This window comes from Anomaloglossus baeobatrachus, chromosome 3 (assembly GCF_048569485.1).
Source record: "Anomaloglossus baeobatrachus isolate aAnoBae1 chromosome 3, aAnoBae1.hap1, whole genome shotgun sequence".
NCBI classification, from domain to species: domain Eukaryota; kingdom Metazoa; phylum Chordata; class Amphibia; order Anura; family Aromobatidae; genus Anomaloglossus; species Anomaloglossus baeobatrachus.
In genome coordinates, this window is record NC_134355.1 from 118825043 (window position 1) to 118849381 (window position 24339).

Here is a 24339-nt window from a genome sequence, read left to right on the forward strand (position 1 = left end):
GAGCGGCGAGGCCGACGCGCAGGCACCATCGGCGCGGTCTCGGGCGACAGCTAGAGAACCCGCCGGAAATGCCAATAAATACAGTAAGCACACTCTCCCCAAACAATAAAGTACAGGGACCCCCAAAATATAAACGTCTCAAGTACTTAGCTGCTGAGACGCAGGCCAGGTCCCTGGGGATGAGTGCTCCGGTCCAGCAGGGTCCTGAAGGGCTGCGGATGGAGACCGGTCTCCTGCCAGGCAGGGAAACCGTGCTGGCTCCCACTTCAAGCCAGAGCCCAGGAGGGATGGTGAAGGAGCACGGAATGTAAGGCTCCAGCCTTGGAAATCAACCTTACAACACCGCCGACACAGTGGGGTGAGAAGGGACATGTGTCCAGACGTGGACCCGCACTTCTTCAATCTCATTCCAAAAGGAAAAAATCATATGAGAATGCATGTGTGGATGTATGCCTCCTGAACACAAAGCGATAAACTGGCTGGGTCTGCTCACCAGGGGGTGTATAAGCTCAGAGGGAGGAGCTACACTTTTAAGTGTAGCACTTTGTGTGTCCTCCGGAGGCACAAGCTAAACACCCAAGGTCTGGGTCTCCCAAAGGAACGATAAAGAAATTTATATTCCACAGACCTAATTCAACGGAAATAAAAAGCTGCGATCAGCTTTCGGCAAATAGTCACATTACTTTGCCCTAAACAGACATTTCCTTATCTTGAATATATTCACTTAAGGCTGCTTTCACACTACGTTTTTTTAACATCCGTCATTAACGTTTTTTTAACGCAAAAACGGATCCAGTGCAAATGCGTTTTCATTTCAATGCATTTGCAATGGACTCGCGTCAACATGCGTTTACCTGCGTTTGCGTGCGTTATAGTAAGGATCCAGCGACTTGCAGTTTTTTAACTTATTTCAAAAACTCTACTTGTAGCGTTTTTGAGCTGCGTCCAAATACTGCAAATTGCTGGATCCTGACTAAACAGCATGCAAACGCATGTGAACGCTGGCATGCTGATAGACAGGATCCTGCTTGCTCTACTGAGCATGCCCAGAAACCAGCCTGGCGTGATCAGTCTCTCTCTCCCCCTCCCTCTCTCCCCCGCATGAGAGCGGCGGACGCTCATAACCAAGGTAAATATCGGGTATCCAAGCAAAGCGCTTCGCTTAGTTACCCGATGTTTACCTTGGTTACGTGTGCAGGGAGCAGGCAGCCTGGCTGCTAGCAGCTTTGGACGCTCGTAACCAAGGTAAATATCGGGTATCCAAGCAAAGCATTCGCTTAGTTATCCGATGTTTACCTTGGTTACCAGCGTCTGCAGCTGTCAGATGCCAGCTCCCAGTCTGTCACGTTCAGTCCCGATCACATGAATTCAATGGCCGCCCATAAACTACAAGTGACAGGATCCTGCAAAATAACACATGCATTTGCATGCGTTTTTCTTTGTAAAAACAGGATCCACTTTTACAGCAAAAAAACGTTCATGACGCATGTTAAAAAAAACGTAGTGTGAAAGCAGCCTAAGCAACAAATCTGCAATGTAATCGCAGCTGTGTGCTAGCCAAATATGTGTTTATGGAAATGGGGGACTTATTGGCAACCATAGTTACTTGTACATTGGCTAACAACAGTCGTAACAGTACACAGGTGTGCGGCCCGCACTTGAACCGTTTTTACACTATATGGCGGCATACAGATGATTAACAGCTTTCATTCTGCAACTTCAGATTTGCCAAGATAAGTGTGTTGGTCCATAGCACTGACCTTCATTTCCCCCAGAGACATACAGGTATAAATGTATACAGATCGCCCCTCTGGTCGCAGCCAACATTTTACGTTTGGGAAAGAAAATAGAGAATAAGTGTGGATGCAGGACCGGCCTCGCTAAGGTGAAGGGAGGGGGAAGTAACGTCCAGAATTTTACCATACAGTTCGTGTGATGCCTAATTTGGAAAACGCGACTAGCAGATTCACTCCTTATGAGGAACATGCAATGTTCGGAGTAACAAATTTTATTCTTGCATTGTTTAACAAAATTGGCTTCCAAATAAAATTTTGGACAGGTCTGTAATATATCTGAATAATTCATGAGTAGTGATGAGCGTGCACTACCATGCTCGAGTGCTCAGTACTCGATTAGAGCAGTTGGGTGCTCGGATGGGTGCAACTCAAGTACCGAGCATAATGGAAGTCAATGAGTAACTCAAGCATGTTTCTGGGAAATCTTCAGGAAAAAATGCTCAAGTCCCCCATTGACTTCCATTATACTTGGGTCGCGCCCACCTGAGCATCCAACTGCTCTAATCGAGTACTGTTTGGTGTATATTTATTAATACAGTAGTGGAGAAAACATGGGACGTTTCGGCCTGATTTGAGGCCTTTTTCACACTAAAGCACTCCAAAGGGAATATTTTTCAAGATAGTGTGATCAAATGTAGACAAAGCGAAGATGAGGAAAAATCCACCAATAGAATTATTTTAGATAGAGTCACTGGAAGCTGGTTCTGCTTTATTTGTTTTTCAGATTGCTCTCTGGTATAGCCACATCTTTTGGTGTGGGGAAAAGAGGGTACAGGATATCTTATGGTGTGTCGTACCTTGTGGTTCTTGTATATAATTATCACCATATGTAAAAAGTGGATCACTGTAATGTAGTAGTAAATGCTTCCATCTGTGTGACATTCATAGAGACTAGGCTTATGTGGGTGGGATGAAGTTTCCTCTGCGTGCCTCCTTCCCAGGTTATGGTCACAGCTATAACCTGGAAAGGCGGCACGCAGAGGAAACTTCATCCCAGCCACATAAGCCTAGTTATTAAGCTACTACTGTATTAATAAATATACACCAAATTTTTGCAAAAGGAAACTCTACTCCCAGGGTAAGAGCAAAACAGAGCAGCAGGGGAGGGGCTGGAGCATAGTGTGTGGGGAGACGGAGAGGGAGAGGAGAGGAGTCCGGAGTTGTAGCTCCCGGGCTGCTACAGAAGCGTGCTCCAAAAGGGCTGGGACAGGTGGTAAGTGAGGAAGGGACTTGAGGTGACCGGGGCAGGGTAGTGGCCCGCCGGTATCGAAAGAGATCCCGGACACTGCAGGGGAGTGGACTCCCCGTTCCCGGCCGAGGAGGAAAGAAAGAGAAAGAGTGGAGAATGAGGCACCTGACTGCAGGGAAAGAACAGGGGTCTGCTGCACCGTGTGTGGGACTTAAACACCCTCCGTACCGAAGGCTGCGAACACCGGCAATTCCTAGTTTACCAGTGACTCTGTGTGAAATACTTGTGAGTACACCCGTGCCCTCAGGCACCGCAGCACTGCGCCCTGCATATCCCCCATCGGGCCCCGGGACACACCGCCCCTACCCACGGAGGGGTTAACATCCAAAGCTGCGCCCCAACACCGTTCCCGGGAGTACCGCACCTTCACCGCAGCGGTGATGTCCACCATCACCACAACCCGTGGGTGGCGTCACGGACAATCCCCTTTTACAATAACCCCTTTTTACAGTGGAGCCTGGGATCACAGACCGGGTCACCCCACCGTGATACTTACTGAAGTGACCCTTGGCCCGGACCCGAGTACCCCTATCCCTGGGCGACACACGTGCACCTCAAAATAACGGTTGTTTTGGCATTGTGCACACCATATATTTTTCCACTAATCGCGTACTGAGCATCCGCACATGGTAGTGCGTGCTCATCACTATTCATGAACACACATCAGGCACAGTAGCAGATGCTGCCGGTAATTTCAGATGTTGCTAGTAATATTTCCAATAATAATTGCTGTCCACGCAGGAAATCCCAGCAAGGGAACAACTGTATATTTGCACAGAGTGTTTTTGTGTGGATTTTTCTGCCCAAAAAATCACAGTAAAAAAAACCCAAAACATTGTGCGCCTTATAAAGGTTTTTTTTTTTCCACTGCTTTTGTGTATTTTTTTCTGCTTCATTTGATTCTTCTCCAAACTGTAGATACAAAAACTGAGAATATACCCGAATACTAAAAGCAGGGTTTATTACTCGAGGCCACAGCTACTTCAAAAATGTCCTAAAACGTTTTTGAGGATTTAAAGTAGAAAAACAAATCCGTCATGGCCCACGGCATCACCTTCGTAGCCGCAGGAAAAAAGCGTGTTTACATTCCTTACTGTCTATAGGAAAGTACTTGTCATAAAAATCGAGGACGTACTCCTCCGTCTTGAATCCAAACTTCTGATACAGCAGCATTGCCGGATTATTGGCGGAAACGTGTAGAGTTACATCTTTCCCCATGCAGGTCTGTTGGAAGGAAGAAGAAACAGATCAAGAAAACTTTGCAGGCGAAGATCTTGGGAAATATCCAGGTGGGTCTGGACTATTATACTTTGGTAGTACGCTAACTCACCCTACATGCCTGGATCCTAATGCCTGGTTTACACGAGACGACAGATTGTGCGATTTCACGATCGATCGTACCCGCCCCCGTCGTTTGTGCGTCACGGGCAAATTGCTGCCCGTGTCGCACAAAGTCGTGAAACCGCCGTCACACGTACTTATCTGCTGAGTGACCTCACTGTGGGCAGCGAACATCCTGTTCCTGAAGGGGGGAGGGACTTTCGGCGTCACAGCGACGTCAAACAGCCGCCGGACAATAGAAGCGGAGGGGCGGAGATGAATGGGACGTAAACATCCCGCCCACCTCCTTCCTTCCGCATAGCCGCCGGGAGCCGTGGGACACAGGTAAGCTGTGTTTATCGTTCCCGGGGTGTCACATGGAGCGATGTGTGCTACCCCAGGGTATGATGAACAACTGGCACCATTTTAATCAAACAATTTTTTGAAACTGAGCGATGATTACACGACTCACGATTTGTGAGCGATACTGCGTCGCTCACAGGTGTCACACGAGACGACGTCGTGAACGATGCCGGATGTGCGTCACAAAAACAGTGACCCCGACGATGCATCGCACGATAGCTCGTCTCGTGTAAAGCACCCTTTAGCCTCCCCATATCAGCCCTACAAGAGACTGCTGTCTCAATATGTCATTTCTGTTCATAAAGGAGGGGGATAAAGAATTAGGAAAAGAGGGGCTAAGATAATGGCTGCACACTCTGTCAGTCCCTGTGTGACTCTTGCAGGGCAGATCAAAGTACGCCTGCGCAGGACCTCACTGTTGGCTTGATGACGTAGAACGTGTCATCCACACTAGCTTCAGAAGGAGGACAAAGATGGCCAAAAGATGAGGCGCGGAACCCGGAGACGCCCATCAGACCAGTCTACGCCGCACCGACCGTTAGGTAAGTATTATGAACATTCGGTGACAGGTTCCCTTTAAAGTAAAAAAGAGAATTTTGTTACTTACCGTAAATTCTTTTTCTTATAGTTCCGTATTGGGAGACCCAGACAATGGGTGTTTAGCTTCTGCCTCCGGAGGACACACAAAGTACTACAATTAAAAGTGTAGCTCCTCCCTCTGAGCTTATACACCCCCTGATGAGCAGACTCGGACAGTTTAGTGCAAAAGCTGAAGGAGAATAGCCACCCACAAGTAAAACAGAGCAAAAACCGGAACAACCGGAAACTCTGTCTACGACAACCGCCGGTGATAACACGCGGAACAAGAAATTGCCAACAGGCAACAGGGAGGGAGCTGGGTCTCCCAATACGGAACTATAAGAAAAAGAATTTACGGTAAGTAACAAAATTCTCTTTTTCTTTATCGTTCCTTTGGGAGACCCAGACAATGGGACGTCTCAAAGCTGTCCCTGGGTGGGAAATAAACAGAAAAACAAAGAAGTAGGCAGAACCTAACTTCACAACTGGGCGACAGCCGCCTGAAGGATGCGTCTGCGCAAGCTCGCATCTGCCGAAGCATGAGCATGCACTTGGTAGTGCTTTGAAAAGGTATGCAGGCTAGTCCACGTGGCAGCCTGACAGACTTGTTGAGCCGTAGCCTGGTGCCTGAAAGCCCAAGAGGCACCGACAGCTCTGGTCGAGTGAGCCTTGATCCCCGGCGGGGGAGGCACTTGAGAACACTGGTAGGCATCCGAAATGGTCGACCTAATCCAACGGGCTAAGGTCGGCTTAGAAGCAGAAAGGCCCTTGCGCCGACCTGTGGTTAGCACAAAAAGAGAAGTGCACTGCCTAAGAGCAGCGGTGCGAGACAGATAGATCCGGACAGCACGCATCAGATCCAGAGTATGCAGCGCTTTTTCAAAGCGATGAACAGGAGCCGGACAAAAGGAAGGTAAGGTAATGTCCTGGCTAAGCTGGAAAGGAGAGACCACCTTAGGGAGAAAGTCCGGAGTCGGACGGAGAACCACCTTGTCTTGATGAAAGACCAAAAAAGGTGACTCCGAAGAGAGCGCAGCCAAATCAGAGACTCTCCTGAGGGAAGTTATGGCCACCAGAAAGGCCACTTTCTGTGAAAGACGAAACAAAGAAACCTCCCTAAGAGGCTAAAAGTGGGGTTTCTGCAAAACCGTGAGAACCAAATTAAGGTCCCAGGGATCCAAGGGCCGCCGGTAAGGCGGAATGATGTGAGACGCGCCCTGCATGAAGGTGCCGACCTGAGCCAACCGGGCGAGACGCCGCTGGAACAGCACTGACAGAGCTGAGACTTGTCCCTTGAGAGAGTTGAGGGACAGTCCTAGCTGCAGACCGGACTGTAGAAAAGACAGAAGGGTCGGCAAGGAGAATGGCCAAGGAGGATGGCCGGAAGAGCGACACCAGGAAAGGAAAATCTTCCAAGTCCTGTGATAGATCTTACAAATAGAATGGTGTTCCAAACGTTATTCCTAAGTCCGAACTGGGTGCAAAAACCTAAAAAAACATCACTATGGGGAGATAAGGTATGCACACCAGTGACTATGTAAGGGGAATACATGAAATAGCAGAAACTGCTGTGTGAATACTGACTTGAAAAATCCAATAGCTATATAAAAGAGTGAAAATGTGAAAAATGGAATCTGCATTACTGCCATGAACATATGAATCAAGAGAAATTTAGCTACTGAATTGATCAATGCAATAGAGCCCCAACACTACGCCAAAGTATTTCTCTACGTTGGGGTCCCTAGATTGTGTGTGTCCTCTCATGCAGTTAAAAAATCCTATTTGTTAGTATTTTTTCGTTTGTGAACCCTCCCCAACCACACCTATTGCCAATCCATATCATACGCATAAATAGCCTGGGTCTCAGCTTCCCATACACGGTAAGTTTTTTAACTGCATGAGAGGACACACACAAGCTAGGGACCCCAACGTAGAGAAATACTTTGGCATAGTATTGGGGCTCTATTGCATTGATCAATTCAGTAGCTAAATTTCTCTTGATTCATATGTTCATGGCAGTAATGCAGATTCCATTTTTCACATTTTCACTCTTGCATATAGCTATTGGATTTTTCAAGTCAGTATTCACACAGCAGTTTCTGCTATTTCATGTATTCCCCTTACATAGTCACTGGTGTGCATACCTTATCTCCCCATACTGTGATAGATCTTGGCGGAGGAAGACTTACGGGCCCGAGTCATAGTGGAGATGACTTCCGGAGGAATACCAGAAGCCGTCAAGATCCAGGACTCAAGAGCCACGCCGTCAATCTGAGAGCCGCAGAATTCAGGCGGAAAAACGGACCTTGTGAGTGCAGGTCTGGACGGTCCGGGAGATGCCACGGCACCTCTACGGACAGATGGAGCAGGTCTGGGTACCAAGCTCGCCTGGGCCAGTCCGGTGCAATGAGGATGACTCGACGGCCCTCCATTCTGATCTTGTGCAGGACTCTGGGCAAGAGAGCTAGAGGGGGAAACACGTAGGACAGACGAAACTGGGACCAGTCTTGAACCAGAGCGTCCGCGGCGAAGGCCTGAGGATCGTGGGAGCGAGCCACGTAAACCAGAACTTTGTTGTTGTGACGGGATGCCATTAGGTCCACGTCCGGAGTGCCCCATTTGCGGCAGATCGACTGAAACACTGCCGGGTGCAGGGACCACTCGCCACTGTCCACGGTTTGACGGCTGAGATAATCTGCCTCCCAGTTTTCCACGCCTGGGATGTGGACTGCGGATATGGTGGACTTGGAGTCCTCCGCCCATTGAAGGATGCGTTGTACCTCCAACATTGCCAGGCGGCTGCGTGTCCCGCCTTGGTGATTGATGTAGGCAACCGCTGTCGCGTTGTCTGACTGGACTCGGATGTGCCTGCCCGCCAACAGGTGGTGAAAAGCCAGGAGAGCCAGAAGCACAGCTCTGGTTTCCAGCATATTGATCGAAAGGGCTGACTCGGACGGAGTCCAAGTGCCCTGCGCTCTGTGGTGGAGACATACCGCTCCCCAGCCGGATAGACTGGCATCCGTGGTGAGGATCACCCAGGACGGGGCCAGGAAGGAGCGCCCCTGGGACAGAGAGAGGGGCCGAAGCCACCACTGAAGAGAGCTCCTGGTCCGTGGCGACAGAGCCACTAACCTGTGCAAGGAGGAAGGCCGCTTGTCCCAACAGCGGAGAATGTCCAGCTGCAGGAACTGGAACTGGGCAAAGGGAACAGCCTCCATTGACGCCACCATTTGACCCAACACCTGCATCAGGCGCCTGAGGGAATAACGGCGGGGCCTCAGTAGAGAGCGCACCGCCAGTTGGAGGGACTGCTGTTTGACTAAGGGCAACTTCACAAGTGTCGGCAAAGTCTCGAACTGCATCCCTAGGTACGTGAGACTCTGGGTCGGAGTTAGAGTAGACTTGGGGAGATTGACAAGCCACCCGAATTGGGCTAGAGTGGCAAGAGTGAGCGAGACACTCCGCTGACAGTCCGCGCTGGATGAAGCCTTGACTAGAAGGTCGTCCAGGTAAGGAATCACTGCCAACCTCTGTAGGTGCAGGACCGCAATCACTGCTGCCATGACCTTGGTGAATACCTGAGGGGCTGTGGCCAACCCGAAGGGGAGAGCCACGAATTGGAAATGATCTTCTCCGATTGCAAAACGTAGCCAACGCTGGTGAGAAACTGCAATTGGCACATGCAAATAGGCATCTCTGATGTCGATGGATGCCAGGAAATCCTCTTGGGTCATTGAAGCAATGACTGATCGCAGGGACTCCATGCGAAAGTGCCGCACCTGAACATGCTTGTTGAGAAGCTTGAGATCCAGGATGGGCCGGAAGGAACAGTCCTTTTTGGGAACTAGGAAGAGATTTGAGTAGAAACCTCTGAACCGTTCCCGGGCGGGCACCGGTACAATTACTCCGTTTGCCTGCAAGGATGCCACGGCCTGCGAGAAGGCGGCGGCCTTGGAGCAGGGGGGAGTTGAGAGAAAAAATCTGTTTGGCGGGCTGGAAGAGAATTCTATCCTGTAGCCGTGGGAGATGATATCCCTCACCCACTGATCGGAGACGTGTTGAAACCACGCGTCGCCAAAGCGGGAGAGCCTGCCACCGACTAAGGACGGTGCTGGCGCTGACAGATAGTCACGATGAGGCTGCCTTAGCAACAGCACCTCCTGCGGTCTTCTGTGGACGCACTTTTGGGCGCCAGTTGGATTTCTGGTCCTTGGCTGAGTTAGTGGACGAGGCCGAGGGCTTAGAGGACGACCAGTTGGAGGAACGAAAGGAGCGAAACCTCGACTGATTCCTACCCTGGACAGGTTTCCTGGTTTTGGTTTGTGGCATGGAAGTACTCTTCCCGCCAGTAGCTTCCTTAATAATTTCATCCAGCTGTTCACCGAACAAGCGGGACCCAGCAAAAGGGAGCCCAGCAAGGTACTTCTTTGAAGAAGCATCTGCCTTCCACTCTCGAAGCCACAAGATCCTGCGGATAGCGAGGGAATTAGCCGAAGCCACCGCAGTGCGGTGAGAAGCCTCCAGCATGGCAGACATGGCATAGGATGAAAAAGCTGAAGCTTGTGAAGTTAAGGTAACCATTTCGGGCATAGATTCCCTGGCGAGGGAATGCATCCCCTCTAGAGAAGCAGAGATGGCTTTGAGAGCCCACACTGCTGCAAAAGTCGGGGAGAACGAGGCCCCCGCCGCTTCATATACGGATTTGGCCAGGAGGTCAATCTGGCGGTCAGTGGAATCCTTAAGGGAGGTGCCATCAGCCACCGACACAACGGTCCGGGCTGAGAGCCTAGACACCGGGGGGTCTACCTTTGGGGACTGAGCCCACTCCTTGACCACCTCAGGTGGAAAGGGAAAGCGGTCATCAGAACCACGCTTTGGGAAGCGTTTGTCAGGACAGGCCCTGGGCTTGGCCACAGCGGTCTGAAAACTGGAGTGGTTAAAGAACACACTCTTCACTCTCTTAGGCGAGGTAAACTGGTTCTTTTCTGCTAGAGAGGGTTGCTCCTCTGATACTGGCGGATTGAGATCCAGTACAGAATTAAATGGAAGCAATCAAATCACTAACATCTGAGTGACTTTCGGACAGATCAATGGGGCACATGGAGTTAACCTCCGAGCCCCCCGTAAAGGCATCCTCCTCATCCTGTGAGTCAGCTCCTGAATCAGAGCCGCGGGACGAGGAAGGAGAGGGGACCCTGCGTCTCTTCTTAGGAGGACGGGGTCTGGGACCAAATGAGGAATCCTCTGTGAGCTCCGGTCCTGAGAGACCCCTAGCAGCAGAGGCACCTTGTGAAGGGGGCTGATGCATGTTCAGCAAAGTCCTGGACAGATGTCCCATGGAGTCAGCAAAAGACTGGGAGATAGACCTAGAAAAAGCTTCTACCCAAGCCGGAGGTTCAGGCACAGGAGCAGGAGCAGGAGCAGCCTGAGACACCACTGGGGGTGAGACTCCACGCTGAGGCACCGCCAGGTTAGAGCAGGCATCACAATGTGGGAAAATGCTCGGTTCAGGCAGCAGGAGCTTACATGCAGTGCATACTGAATAAAGCTTTGGAGCCTTGCTCCTCGTGTGAGACATGCTGCTGGAGTGGAGGCTCTGCCAGAGAATGAACCCCAGAGAGTATAAACAGAGGTCCACAACCGGAGACCGGTTGTGGCTTACCAGACCGCTGGAGCGGTGTTGTGTGCCCTCCAGATCCCGAAGCCCGGACCCCCAAGCACAGCACCTCAGCAGAGATGCTGCAGACCAGCGCTGCAATGCAGAGAGAACGCTGAAAAAATGGCCGCCGGAGCGAAGAGAGGGGGCAGGACTTGCTTGAGGAGCGGGAACTGGAGGGCCATAGAGACCTACAGGGGAGGGGACACACACAGCAGTGGGGAGTGTCCCTCGCCTGCACAGAACGGCCGCCGGGAGGAGCCGAGCCTGTTCCTCTGCATGAGAGACAGGCGAGGTCAGTGAAACCGAAACTAGGCCTCCGGCGAAGCCGGGGCCTAAATTTGAGCGGCGCGGCCGGCGCGCAGGTACCATAGGCGCGGTTCTCAGGCGACAGCTAGAGAACCCGCCGGAAATGTCAGAACACACAATCAGCACACTCTCCCACAACAATAAAGTACAGGGACCCGGAAAACTAAACGTCTCAGGTACTTAGCTTGCTGAGACGCAGGGCCATGTCCCTGGGGATGAGTGCTCCGGTCCAGCAGGGTCCTGAAGGGTTGCGGATGGAGACCGGTCTCCTGCCAAGCATGGAGACCGTACTGGCTCCCACTTCAAGCCAGAGCCCAGGAGGGATGGTGAAGGAGCACGGCATGTAAGGCTCCAGCCTAGGAATCAACCTTACAACACCGCCGACACAGTGGGGTGAGAAGGGACATGCCGGGGGTCCAGACGTGGACCCCACTCTTCAATCTCGTTCCAAAAGGAAAAAATCATATGAGAATGCATGTGTGGATGTATGCCTCCTGAACACAAAGCGATAAACTGGCTGAGTCTGCTCATTAGGGGGTGTATAAGCTCAGAGGGAGGAGCTACACTTTTAAGTGTAGTACCTTGTGTGTCCTCCGGAGGCAGAAGCTAAACACCCAAGGTCTGGGTCTCCCAAAGGTACGATAAAGAAAAATATTATGACGTCTTCAAGAGTCAGACATTCACTTCCCACTTTTTCAGCCATGTTTGATATGCTCTTCAGGCCACTTCTTATTTGAGACAGGTTTGACACATGAGAACTAGTTGAGCCCAATAGGTCAGCCAATTTTATAGTGGTATGTAGACAATTTGGGTTTTGATGAACATAATACAATCACAGGAATCACGATTTACCTGAATAAGATGGTAGATCATAAATGTCGCTATGCCAGCTCGCCTCCATTCCGGATGGACAAACAGAAAAGAAATATAGGCCTCATTGTATTTGACATCGGGAACCATGAAACCAAAGGCAATAATAACCTTCTTGTAGAGGACCACCACACTGAAATCCGGGTACTGCAGACACTCCGAAACATCAATACCTAGAAACACAGGAACGAGTTACGTCATCATTCTGATAAACGTGCAACTGGCAGTTAATAAAACCTTTTCATGTCATAGTGAGATGTGATCAGTGAATGTTTGGGAGCTCTTGTGATCGCTGAGATGAACGGGCAGAGGAGCAGAATTCATCAGAAGCAAACAGGACCAGAGCCCCTTCATCTTAGAGATTATTGGGGTCCCTGCAGCTGGATCTCTGATAATCAAAACTTCTGATATGCCATGGTAATAAGTCAAACGTTTTAGAAAATACAGGTACACTTTAGGCCATGTTCACATGTTGTAGAAAATGTCAGCTGCAGATTTGGTTAGAAATTTGCATTGAATCCACGACAAAACCTGCATGTGTTAATTGTGGATTTCATTGTGTATTTAGTAGTGGATTTCACTCTACGCCAATACAAAAGACTTGTACGTGGTGATATCCATAAGGAAAATCAGCACAAGAATCCGTGGCATGCGCTCAATGTCGTGCAGCTTATTTCCACAATGTAAAAATTTTGGAAATCTCCATTTACTTGTACAGTGCTGTAAATAGCTGTGAATTGTGAAAAAATTGTTTAAGAGAACGGAGAGTCCTCAGTGGTTGATACCTGTTAATGGCTAACTGAAAAGATGGTAATAATTGCAAGCTTTCCAGACTACGCAGGTCTCATTAGACTCAGTAGCACTGTAAATATTGAACCTGATGAGGAGACCTGAGTAGTCTGGAAAGCTTGCTATTATTACCATCTTTTCAGTTAGCCATTAACAGATATCAACCACTGAGGACTCTCCGTTCTCTTAAACAATTTTTTTTTTCTCTACTGGCTAACACGGTACAAAGATATATTTTACCTGTATCATTGCAAGCTTTAAATGTGTTAAAGAAGCCGTCTGATTAAGATTTCTATTAATGTGTGTATACAGTATAAGCATGTAATATAATGTGAGTGTGAGCATATACTCACCGACCGCCACACTCTCAGGTGTACAGTGCCGTTCTGCTCCTCTTCTAAGTGAGGTCAATGCTCTGTAGACTCTCCAGGTTACACTGCGCTTTATGTGACGTGAAAATGACTTTTTAGCAAATAAGTCTATGAAGCCTCATTCTAAAGGTACCGTCACACTAAGCGACGCTCCAGCGATCCCACCAGCGATCTGACCTGGCAGGGATCGCTGGAGTGTCGCTACATGGTCACTGGTGAGCTGTTAAACAGGCAGATCTCCACAGCGATCAGAGATCAGCCACCAGCGACCCGTGTAACAACGCTGTTTTTGGTAACCATAGTACACATTGGGTTACTAAGCAAAGCGCTTTGCTTATAGTTACCCGATGTGTACCTTGGCTACGTGTGCAGGGAGCAGGGAGCTGGCTTCTAGAAGCTGCGGACGCTGGTAACCAACGTAAATATCAGGTAACCAAGCAAAGCCTTTGCTTGGTTACCCGATATGTACCTTGGTTACCCGCATCCGCAGAAGCCGGCTCCCTGCACATTCAGATTGTTGCTCTCTCGCTGTCACACACAGCGATGTGTGCTTCAAAGCGGGAGAGCAACAACCAAAAAATGGTCCAGGACATTCAGCAACGACCGGCAACCTCACAGCAGGGGCAAGGTCATTGCTGGATGCCACACACAGCGAGATCGCTGTTGTGTCAAAAAAAACGTGACTCAGCAGCGATGTCGCTAGTGATGTCGCTTAGTGAGACGTGGCCTTAAGGCTCCATAGACTTGAATTGTAAAAGAGACTTTGAGCTCAGGCATAAAGGGAGCTGGATAATCACAATTGAGAACGTGAGAACGAGACTCCATAGGATTTCACTATACAAGAGTCTTCCAACACGTGCATACAGTGAGCTGACCAGTCGCAATTGCGGTGACATCAATAAGAAGCGGAGCAGAATGGCACTAAACACCGGAGAGAGTAGCGGTAGGGGAGTATATTATCACAACTCACGCTATATAAACAGGCACATACACACATTTAATGAATAACCAACTTCATTGGAGGGCTTCTTCAACATAGCCTTACATTGTATGTTTACATTAAAACATCATATTACACTTAGCTGAGCTAAGTACACCACCTTCTATAATGAATGGCAAAAGTGCAAATTACCAAAGCAAACTATGACCAGACTTCGAGCCAGCAGGGGATGCTTGGAAATTTCAGCTCAGCAGTCAACAGAAATGTAAATGCACTTTTATAAATTTAAACATAGTTAAATATAAGTGTCTGCCAATATTGATCCATATATACAGTATATGCTATATTGCTTCCTCACCTGGCCAGAAAAATTCATGGCATATGGAGTTGATTGTGGGAACGTGGCCCGGACGGACGTAGCTATAGTCAATGGGGGACTGTGGTTCTGCTTCCCAGCTGGGATCATTCCTGTGGGCATAAGCCCCGATCTGAGCCAAAAGCTGCAGTCTACATGGTCTGGTCTCATAATCACGCCTGGTTAAAAAAAAAAGAGAATTTTGTTTACTTACCGTAAATTCTTTTTCTTATAGTTCCATATTGGGAGACCCAGACCTTGGGTGTTTAGCTTCTGCCTCCGGAGGACACACAAAGTACTACACTTAAAAGTGTAGCTCCTCCCTCTGAGCTTATACACCCCCTGGTGAGCCAGTCCCAGCCAGTTTAGTGCAAAAGCTGAAGGAGAATAGCCACCCACAAGTAGAACAGAGCAAGAGCCGGAACAACCGGAGACTCTGTCCACGACAACAGCCGGTGATAACACGCGGAACAAGAATTTGCCAACAGGCAACAGGGAGGGTGCTGGGTCTCCCAATACGGAACTATAAGAAAAAGAATTTACGGTAAGTAAACAAAATTCTCTTTTTCTTTATCGTTCCTTTGGGAGACCCAGACCTTGGGACGTTCCAAAGCAGTCCCTGGGTGGGAAATAAACAGAAAAACTAAGAAGTAGGCAGAACCTAATTTCACAAATGGGCGACAGCCGCCTGAAGGATGCGTCTGCCCAAGCTCGCATCTGCCGAAGCATGAGCATGCATTTGGTAGTGCTTCGAGAAGGTATGCAGGCTAGCCCAAGTTGCAGCCTGACAGACTTGTTGAGCCGTAGCCTGGTGCCTAAAAGCCCAAGAGGCACCGACAGCTCTGGTCGAGTGTGCCTTGATCCCCGGCGGGGGAGGCACCTGAGTACTCTGGTAGGCGTCCGAAATAGTCGATCTAATCCAATGGGCTAAGGTCGGCTTAGAAGCAGGGAGGCCCTTGCGCCGACCTGTGGTTAGCACAAAAAGAGAGGTGCACCGCCTGAGCAGCGGTGCGAGACACATAGATCCGGAGAGCACGCACCAGATCTAGAGTATGCAGCGCTTTTTCAAAGCGATGAACAGGGGCCGGACAGAAGGAAGGTAAGGTAATGTCCTGGTTAAGGTCGAAGGGAGAGACCACCTTAGGAAGAAAGTCCGGAGTCGGACGGAGAACCACCTTGTCTTGATGAAAAACTAAAAAAGGTGACTCCGAGGAGAGCGCAGCCAAATCAGAGACTCTCCTGAGAGAAGTTATGGCAACCAGAAAGGCCACTTTCTGAGAAAGACGATACAAAGAAACCTCCCTAAGAGGCTCAAAAGGGGGTTTCTGCAATACCGTGAGGACCAAGTTAAGGTCCCAGGGATCCAAGGGCCGCCGATAAGGCGGAATGATGTGAGACGCGCCTTGCATGAAGGTGCGGACCTGAGCCAGCCGAGCGAGAAGCCGCTGGAACAGAACTGACAGAGCTGAGACTTGTCCCTTGAGAGAGTTGAGGGACAGTCCTAGCTGCAGACCGGACTGTAGAAAAGACAGAAGGGTCGGCAAAGAGAATGGCCAAGAAGGATGGCCGGTAGAGCGACACCAGGACAGGAAAATTTTCCAAGTCCTGTGATAGATCTTAGCGGAGGAAGACTTACGGGCCCGAGTCATAGTGGAGATGACTTCAGGAGGTATACCAGAAGCCGTCAAAATCCAGGACTCAAGAGCCACGCCGTCAATTTGAGCGCCGCAGAATTCGGGCGGAAAAACAGACCTTGCGAGAGTAGGTCTGGATGGTCCGGGAGATGCCACGGCATCTCTACGGACAGTTGGAGCAGGTCCAGATACCAAGCTCGCCTGGGCCAGTCCGGTGCAATGAGGATGACTCGACGGCCCTCCATTCTGATCTTGCGCAGGACTCTGGGCAAGAGAGCTAGAGGGGGAAACACGTAGGACAGACAAAACTGGGACCAGTCTTGAACCAGAGCGTCCGCGGCGAAGGCCTGAGGATCGTGGGAGCGAGCCACGTAAACAGGAACTTTGTTGTTGTGACGGGATGCCATTAGGTCCACGTCCGGAGTGCCCCATTTGCGGCAGATTGACTGAAACACTGCCGGGTGCAGGGACCACTCGCCACCGTCCACGCTTTGACGGCTGAGATAATCTGCCTCCCAGTTTTCCACGCCTGGGATGTGGACTGCGGATATGGTGGACTTGGAGTCCTCTGCCCATTGAAGGATGCGTTGTACCTCCATCATTGCCAGGCGGCTAAGTGTCCCGCCTTGGTGATTGATGTAGGCAACCGCTGTCGCGTTGTCTGACTGGACTCGAATGTGCCTGCCCGCCAACAGGTGGTGAAATGCTAGGGGAGCTAGAAGCACGGCTCTGGTTTCCAGCACATTGATTGAAAGGGCTGACTCGGACGGAGTCCAAGTGCCCTGCGCTCTGTGGTGGAGACATACCGCTCCCCAGCCGGATAGACTGGCATCCGTGGTGAGAATCACCCAGGACGGGGCCAGGAAGGAGCGCCCTTGGGACAGGGAGAGGGGCCGAAGCCACCACTGAAGAGAGCTCCTGGTCCATGGCGACAGAGCCACTAACCTGTGTAAGGAGGAAGGCCGCTTGTCCCAACAGCGGAGAATGTCCAGCTGCAGGGGGCGCAGATGGAACTGGGCAAAGGGAACAGCCTCCATGGACGCCACCATTTGACCCAGCACCTGCATCAGACGCCTGAGGGTATAACGGCGGGGCCTCAGCAGAGAGCGCACCGCTAGCTGGAGTGACTGCTGTTTGATTAAGGGCAACTTCACAAGTGCCGGCAAAGTCTCGAACTGCATCCCTAGGTACGTGAGACTCTGGGTCGGAGTCAGAGTGGATTTGGGAAGATTGACAAGCCACCCAAATTGGGCTAGAGTGGCGAGAGTGAGCGAGACACTCCGCTGACAGTCTGCGCTGGATGGAGCCTTGACTAGAAGGTCGTCCAGGTAAGGGAGCACTGCCAACCCCTGGAGGTGCAGAACCGTAATCACTGCTGCCATGACCTTGGTGAATACCCGAGGGGCCGTGGCTAACCCGAAGGGGAGAGCCACGAATTGGAAATGATCCTCTCCTATTGCAAAACGTAACCAACGCTGGTGTGAAACTGCAATTGGCACATGTAGATAGGCATCTCTGATGTCGATGGACGCCAGGAAATCCCCTTGGGTCATTGAGGCAATGACTGATCGCAGAGACTCCATGCGAAAATGCCGCACCCGAACATGCTTGTTGAGAAGCTTGAGATCCAGGATGGGCCGGAAGGTACCGTCCTTTTTGGGAACTAGGAAGAGGTTTGAGTAAAAACCTCTGAACCGTTCCCGAGCGGGAACTGGTACAATTACTCCGTTTGCCTGCAAGGATGCCACGGCCTGTGAGAAGGCGGCGGCCTTGGAGCAGGGGTAAGTTGAGAGAAAAAATCTGTTTGGCGGGCTGGAAGAGAATTCTATCCTGTAGCCGTGAGATATGATATCTCTCACCCACTGATCGGAGACTTGTTTTAACCAAGCGTCGCCAAAGTGGGAGAGCCTGCCACCGACTAAGGACGTTGCTGGAGCGGGCAGAGAGTCACGAGGAGGCTGCCTTAGTGGCAGAACCTCCTGCGGTCTTCTGCGGACGCGCTTTTGGGCGCCAGTTGGATTTCTGGTCCTTAGCTGAGTTAGCGGACGAGGCCGAGGGCTTAGAGGACGACCAGTTGGAGGAACGAAAGGAACGAAACCTCGACTGATTCCTACCCTGGGCGGGTTTCCTGGTCTTGGTTTGTGGCATGGAAGTACTCTTCCCGCCAGTAGCTTCCTTAATAATTTCATCCAGCTGTTCACCGAACAGCCGGGAACCAGCAAAAGGGAGCCCAGCAAGGTACTTCTTTGAAGAAGCATCTGCCTTCCACTCTCGAAGCCACAAGATCCTGCGGATAACGAGGGAATTAGCCGAAGCCACCGCAGTGCGGTGAGAAGTCTCTAGCATGGCAGACATGGCATAAGATGAAAAAGCTGAAGCTTGAGAAGTTAAGGCAACCATCTCAGGCATAGATTCCTTGGTGAGGGAATGAATCTCCTCTAGAGAAGCAGAGATGGCTTTGAGAGCCCACACTGCTGCAAAAGTCGGGGAAAACGCGGCCCCCGCCGCTTCATACACAGATTTGGCCAGAAGGTCAATCTGACGGTCAGTGGAATCCTTAAGTGAGGTGCCGTCAGCCACCGACACAACGGTCCGGGCTGAGAGCCTAGACACCGGGGGGTCTACCTTTGGGGAGTGAAACCACTCCTTGACCACCTCAGGTGGAAAGGGAAAACGGTCATCAGAACCACGCTTTGGGAAGCGTTTGTCAGGACAGGCCCTGGGTTTGGGCAGAGCGGTCTGAAAACTGGAGTGGTTAAAGAACACACTCTTCACTCTCTTAGGCGAGGTAAACTGGTGCTTTTCTGCCAGAGAGGGTTTCTCCTCTGATACTGGCGGATTGAGATCCAGCACAGAATTAATAGAAGCAATCAAGTCACTAAGATCTGAGTCACCCTCGGAAAGATCGATGGGGTACATGGAGTTAGCCTCCGAGCCACCCGTAAGGGCATCCTCCTCATCTTGCGAGTCAGCTCTTGAATCAGAGCCGTGGGATGAGGAGGGAGAGGAAACCCTGCGCCTTCTCTTAGGAGGACGGGGTCTGGGACCTGATGATGAATCATCTGTGAGCTCCAATGGACGGAGGTCAGAGGATAGGGATCCTAAAGGACCCTCAGCAAGAGCATTAGAGGCACCCTGTGAGGAGGGCTGATGCATATTCATCAAAGTCCTGGACAAAAGTCCCATGGACTCAGCAAATAACTGGGATATAGACCTAGAGAAGGACTCTACCCAGGCCGGGGGTTCAGCCACAGGTGCAGAGGCAGCCGGAGAGACCACTGGGGGTGAGACTCCAGGCTGTGGCACCGCCAAGTTAGAGCAGACATCACAATGTGGATAGGTGCTCGGCTCAGGCAGCAGGAGCTTACATGCAGCGCATACAGTATAAAGCTTTGGAGCCTTGCTCCTCGTGTGAGACATGCTGCTGGAGTGGGGGCTCTGCAAGAGAATGAACCCCAGGGAGAATATACAGAGGTCCACAACCAGAGACCGGCTGTGGCTTACCAGACAACTGGAAGCGGTGTTGTGTGCCCTCCAGATCCCGAAGCCCGGACCCCCAATGCACAGCACCTCAGCAGGGATGCAGAGTGCAGAAAGGCCCAGCACAGAGTGAACTCTGCCTAAGAAAATGGCCGCCGGAGCGAAGAGAGGGGGCGGGACTTGGGGGCGTTCCTGTAGGAGAGTGGGATCTGGAGGGCCATAGAGACCTGCAGGGGAGGAGACATGCCCCAGCAGTGGGGAGTGTCCCTCCCCTGTGCAGGACGGCCGCCGGGAGGAGCCGTGCCTGTCCCTCTGCATGAGTGACATGCGAGGGTAGTTAACAGAAACTAGGCCTCCGGCAAAGCCGGGGCCTAAATTTGAGCGGCGAGGCCGACGCGCAGGCACCATCGGCGCGGTTCTCAGGCAAAAGCTAGAGAACCCGCCGGAAACGCCCAAAATAAATACATTCAGCACACTCTCCCCATACAATAAAGAACAGGGACCCCCAACATATAAACGTCTCAGGTACTTAGCTGCTGAGACGCAGGGCCAGGTCCCTGGGGATGAGTGCTCCGGTCCAGCAGAATCCTCAAGGGGCTGTGGATGGAGACCGGTCTCCTGCCAGGCATGGAGACCGTGCTGGCTCCCACTTCAAGCCAGAGCCCAGGAGGGATGGTGAAGGAGCACGGCATGTAAGGCTCCAGCCTTGGAAATCAACCTTACAACACCGCCGACACAGTGGGGTGAGAAGGGACATGCCGGGGGTCCAGACGTGGACCCGCACTTCTTCAATCTCTTCCAAAAAAAGAAAAAAAATCATGAGAATGCATGTGTGGATGTATGCCTCCTGAACACAAAGCGATAAACTGGCTCACCAGGGGGTGTATAAGCTCAGAGGGAGGAGCTACACTTTTAAGTGTAGTACTTTGTGTGTCCTCCGGAGGCAGAAGCTAAACACCCAAGGTCTGGGTCTCCCAAAGGAACGATAAAGAAAAAAAAAAAATTAAAATCTAGTAAAACACACCCATATATATAAAAACCCATATTGTCCATAGGCCATTTGGTATTGTAGCTTGTAGCCATTTAAAAACAACCATCATCAGACACTGACCCATTGTTTACATCATCTAATTGTATTATATGCATTTAAAAAGCAATTGCTATCTTTTTTCATGCAATGATCGTTTTTTAAAAAAAAAACAACAAAAAAAAACAAAACAAAAAACAACCCACTACATTAGAAAATCTTGCAATTTTTATACTAACCACTGGGGCTATTCTACATTCATACTTCCTGTCCATTCAGAAAGAGTTTACTTATCAGCAGAGGCAGGATTTCACTGACTGGTAATATCTTTATACACTGACAACACAGGATCCACCAATCACAATAGGGGATGTCACAGCTGACTCTTCCCCCTGATCCCTTCACAATGACATTTGCACACACTAATTTGATGCTTCAATGCATAAGATAGGGTCGGAGTCAGCCTACTGCTAGTAATGTACATGTGACTTTCCTGAGAGAAGGAAGTTAGGAACTAAAGCAGGCTTTACAAGCTACGATATATCTAACAAGATGTCGGCGGGGTCACATCGTAAGTGACACACATCCGGCATCGTTAGTGATATCGTAGCGTGACAGCTATGAACGAACAGAAATACTCACCTTCTCGTTCATCGTTGACACGTCGCTCATTTTCAAAAAATCTAACGTCCTGTTGTTCATCGTTCCCGAGGCAGCACACATCGCTCCATGTGACACCCCGAGAACGATGAACTGCAGCTTACCTGCATCCCGCCGGCAATGCTGAAGGAAGGAGGTGGGCAGGATGTTACGTCCCGCTCATCTCCGCCCCTCCGCTTCTATTGGGCAGCCGCTGTGTGACGTCGCTGTGACGCCGAACGTCCCTCCCCCTTCAGGAAGAGGATGTTCACCGCCCACAGCGAGGTCGTTTGGAAGGTAAGTACGTGTGACGGGGGGGTTACAGGATTGTGTGACACGGGCAACAAATTGCCCGTGCCGCACAAACTGGGGGCGGGTGCGATCGCACGATTAATTGTAACGTGTAAAGCAGGCTTTAGAGTCTAAAAAAGCCAGTATGAAAATTGCAAGATTTTTCAGTTTTACTACATACCATGATATGGGAGGAAAAAAAAAAAAATCAAAAAAGGTAAATTTAAAATAAAAACTCAATTTAAACAAACTAATTTTCTGATAATATTCCCTTTAACCCCTTCATGACATCCACTGTACATGTACGTCGCTGAAAGGTCTGATTACTGCGCTAGTGACCTAGTTAAAATGGCTGCTATAGTGTGTATGCATGGGTGTTCTTTGACCTTTTCTCGCGCCTGCGCATTACAGTACTTTCTGCTGTCTTCAGCCAGGCTGATCAAAGTGCACATGCGCAGGAGCACAATGGAGGCCTCTGTGTGAATGACACAAGACGCGTTATGCACATGAGGCTGGGCAGGAGGACGGAGGAGGAGGAGGTGACGGACTGAGAGCAGCGACACCCATGGGATCGGACCACCCCCTAGGTGAGTATTATAAAGGTGTTATACAGATCGGCCTGGGCTCTTATATACAGTATTTTAGAATGCTGTTAATAGGGGCTCACTGGCGGTGGTCGCAGTGAGCCCTTACATACAGCATTCAATAATCAAATAATTCACAATACTCGCCTTTTAAATCCCCGGCTGTTCTAGTATCAGAGCTTCAGTCATCTTGGTTTTCATACCAAAACAATGACATGGCGGCCTGGTACTAGACGACTGCAGCCAATCAATGGCCTCATTGGTCACAAGCTCGGTCCTCAGAGGTGGTGCCAAGAGAATGGTATGTGACAGCTGAGGCTTGTGATGAGCTGTAGCCCCATATTAATATGGCGTACAATCACTGACAACATATAAAGACTGGCATGGAGGCCACTAAAAGAACTGGAAAAATAAGATCTTAAAAAAAAAACTAAAAACAAACCTCCCCTTATTTCTAATTACATTTCTTACTTTTTTTTTTTTTTTTTTTTGTATCTACTTAACAGGCACAGGATGGTACAACATAAGGGCTGAAACAAGCAGGAAGGACAATGGTAACATCACTGCTAGGCGTAAACACACCTTTAATGTGCTGATCTGGAAACATACCGAGCATTCTGCGCATTATTAAGATTAGGGAAAAACATAGAACAAAAGCAAAATGAAACAAAAGCTTCTGAAATTGTACAGACACAATCATAACATTAAGGTACCATCACACTAAGCGACGCTCCAGCGATCCCACCAGCGACCTGACCTGGCAGGGATCACTGGAGCGTCGCAACACGGGTTGCTGGTGAGCTGTCACACAGGCAGATCTCACCAGCAACCAGTGACCAGCCCCCAGCGACGCGTAGAAGCGATGCTGCGCTTGGTAACTAAGGTAAATATCGGGTAACCAAGCACTTGGTTACCCGATATTTACCTTGGTTACCAGCGCACACCACTTAGCGCTGGCTCCCTGCATTCCTAGCCAGAGTACACATCAGGTTAATAAGCAAACTGCTTTGCCTATTTACCCGATGTGTACTCTGGCTACGTGTGCAGGGAGCAGGGAGCCGGCACTGGCAGCCTGAGAGCGGCGGACGCTGGTAACTAAGGTAAATATCGGGTAACCAAGGAAAGGGCTTCTTGGTTACCCGATATTTACCTTGGTTACCAGCGCCCGCAGAAGCCGGCTCCCTGCTCGCTTCAGTTCGTCGCTCTCTTGCTGTCACACACAGCGATGTGTGTTTCACAGCAGGAAAGCAACGACCAAAAAATGGTCCAGGACATTCAGCAACAACCAGTGACCTCACAGCAGGGGCCAGGTTGTTGCTGGATGTCACACACAGCAACATCGCTAGCAACATCGCTGTTGCGTCACAAAAACCGTGACTCAGCAGCGATGTTGCTAGCGATGTTGCTTAGTGAGACGTGACCTTTAGTGTGGTGTAAAATACAAATGTTCATGGGCCAGGGACCATTTACCATCTTGTGTTTTTTTTTCTTTAAATGTAGTGGAATACAAACCAAACTTCAAAAGAAATAAAAACAAACAATTTTTTTGTGCACAAATTTGTGCTTCTTACTGGTAAGGAAGGCAATAAGGCTTAAAGGGAATCTGTCACCAGCAGCATAATGTAGAGACAGAGACCCTGATTCCAGCGATGTGTCACTTACTGAGCTGTTTGCTGTTATTTTGATAAATCACTGTTTTCCCTGCTGCAGATCGAGCAGTTATACAGAGCTCATGAATATGCTGGACAGAACACCAAGTAGCCCTGTAATGATAATCTACTGCTGATTAAACAGTGAAGCAGCCCAGTAGGTGAAACACCACTGGAATCAGGATCTCTGCCTCTACGTTAAGATGCTCTTGGATTAGGTGGCAAAAACCTGGTGACAGATTCCTTTTAACTGAGCAATCTGACCATTTGGTTCTGATTGATCCTTTTCACCTCTTTTCAGAGAGCGGAGCAGAGTGGTACATGGGATCATAGAAACTCTGTGGCCTTTTCACCACAAAACCACCTTTATAAAAAGAGGTAGAAAAAAAAATAGTATTGGCACTGAGCTTAAATAGGCTATTCGCTAGATAAAAAGTG

The 24339-nt window shown here is 49.9% G+C and overlaps 1 protein-coding gene across 2 annotated transcripts in view; it reads right to left on the reverse strand.

The window, feature by feature from the left end:
• Positions 1-520: 520 nt before the first annotated feature.
• The window catches only part of KAT14 (lysine acetyltransferase 14), a 44528-nt gene continuing 20709 nt past the window's right edge, over positions 521-24339 (reverse strand). The window contains exons 8-10 of one of the 2 annotated variants that reach the window (XM_075339400.1): positions 14601-14776; positions 12125-12315; positions 521-4269 (exon numbers count right to left, since the gene is read on the reverse strand). In XM_075339400.1, coding sequence (XP_075195515.1) covers positions 4096-4269; positions 12125-12315; positions 14601-14776 — 541 coding nt within the window. In that variant the 3' untranslated portion in view covers positions 521-4095. The remainder of the gene's footprint in view (positions 4270-12124; positions 12316-14600; positions 14777-24339) is intronic. The other variant, XM_075339401.1, reaches the window with a different exon arrangement.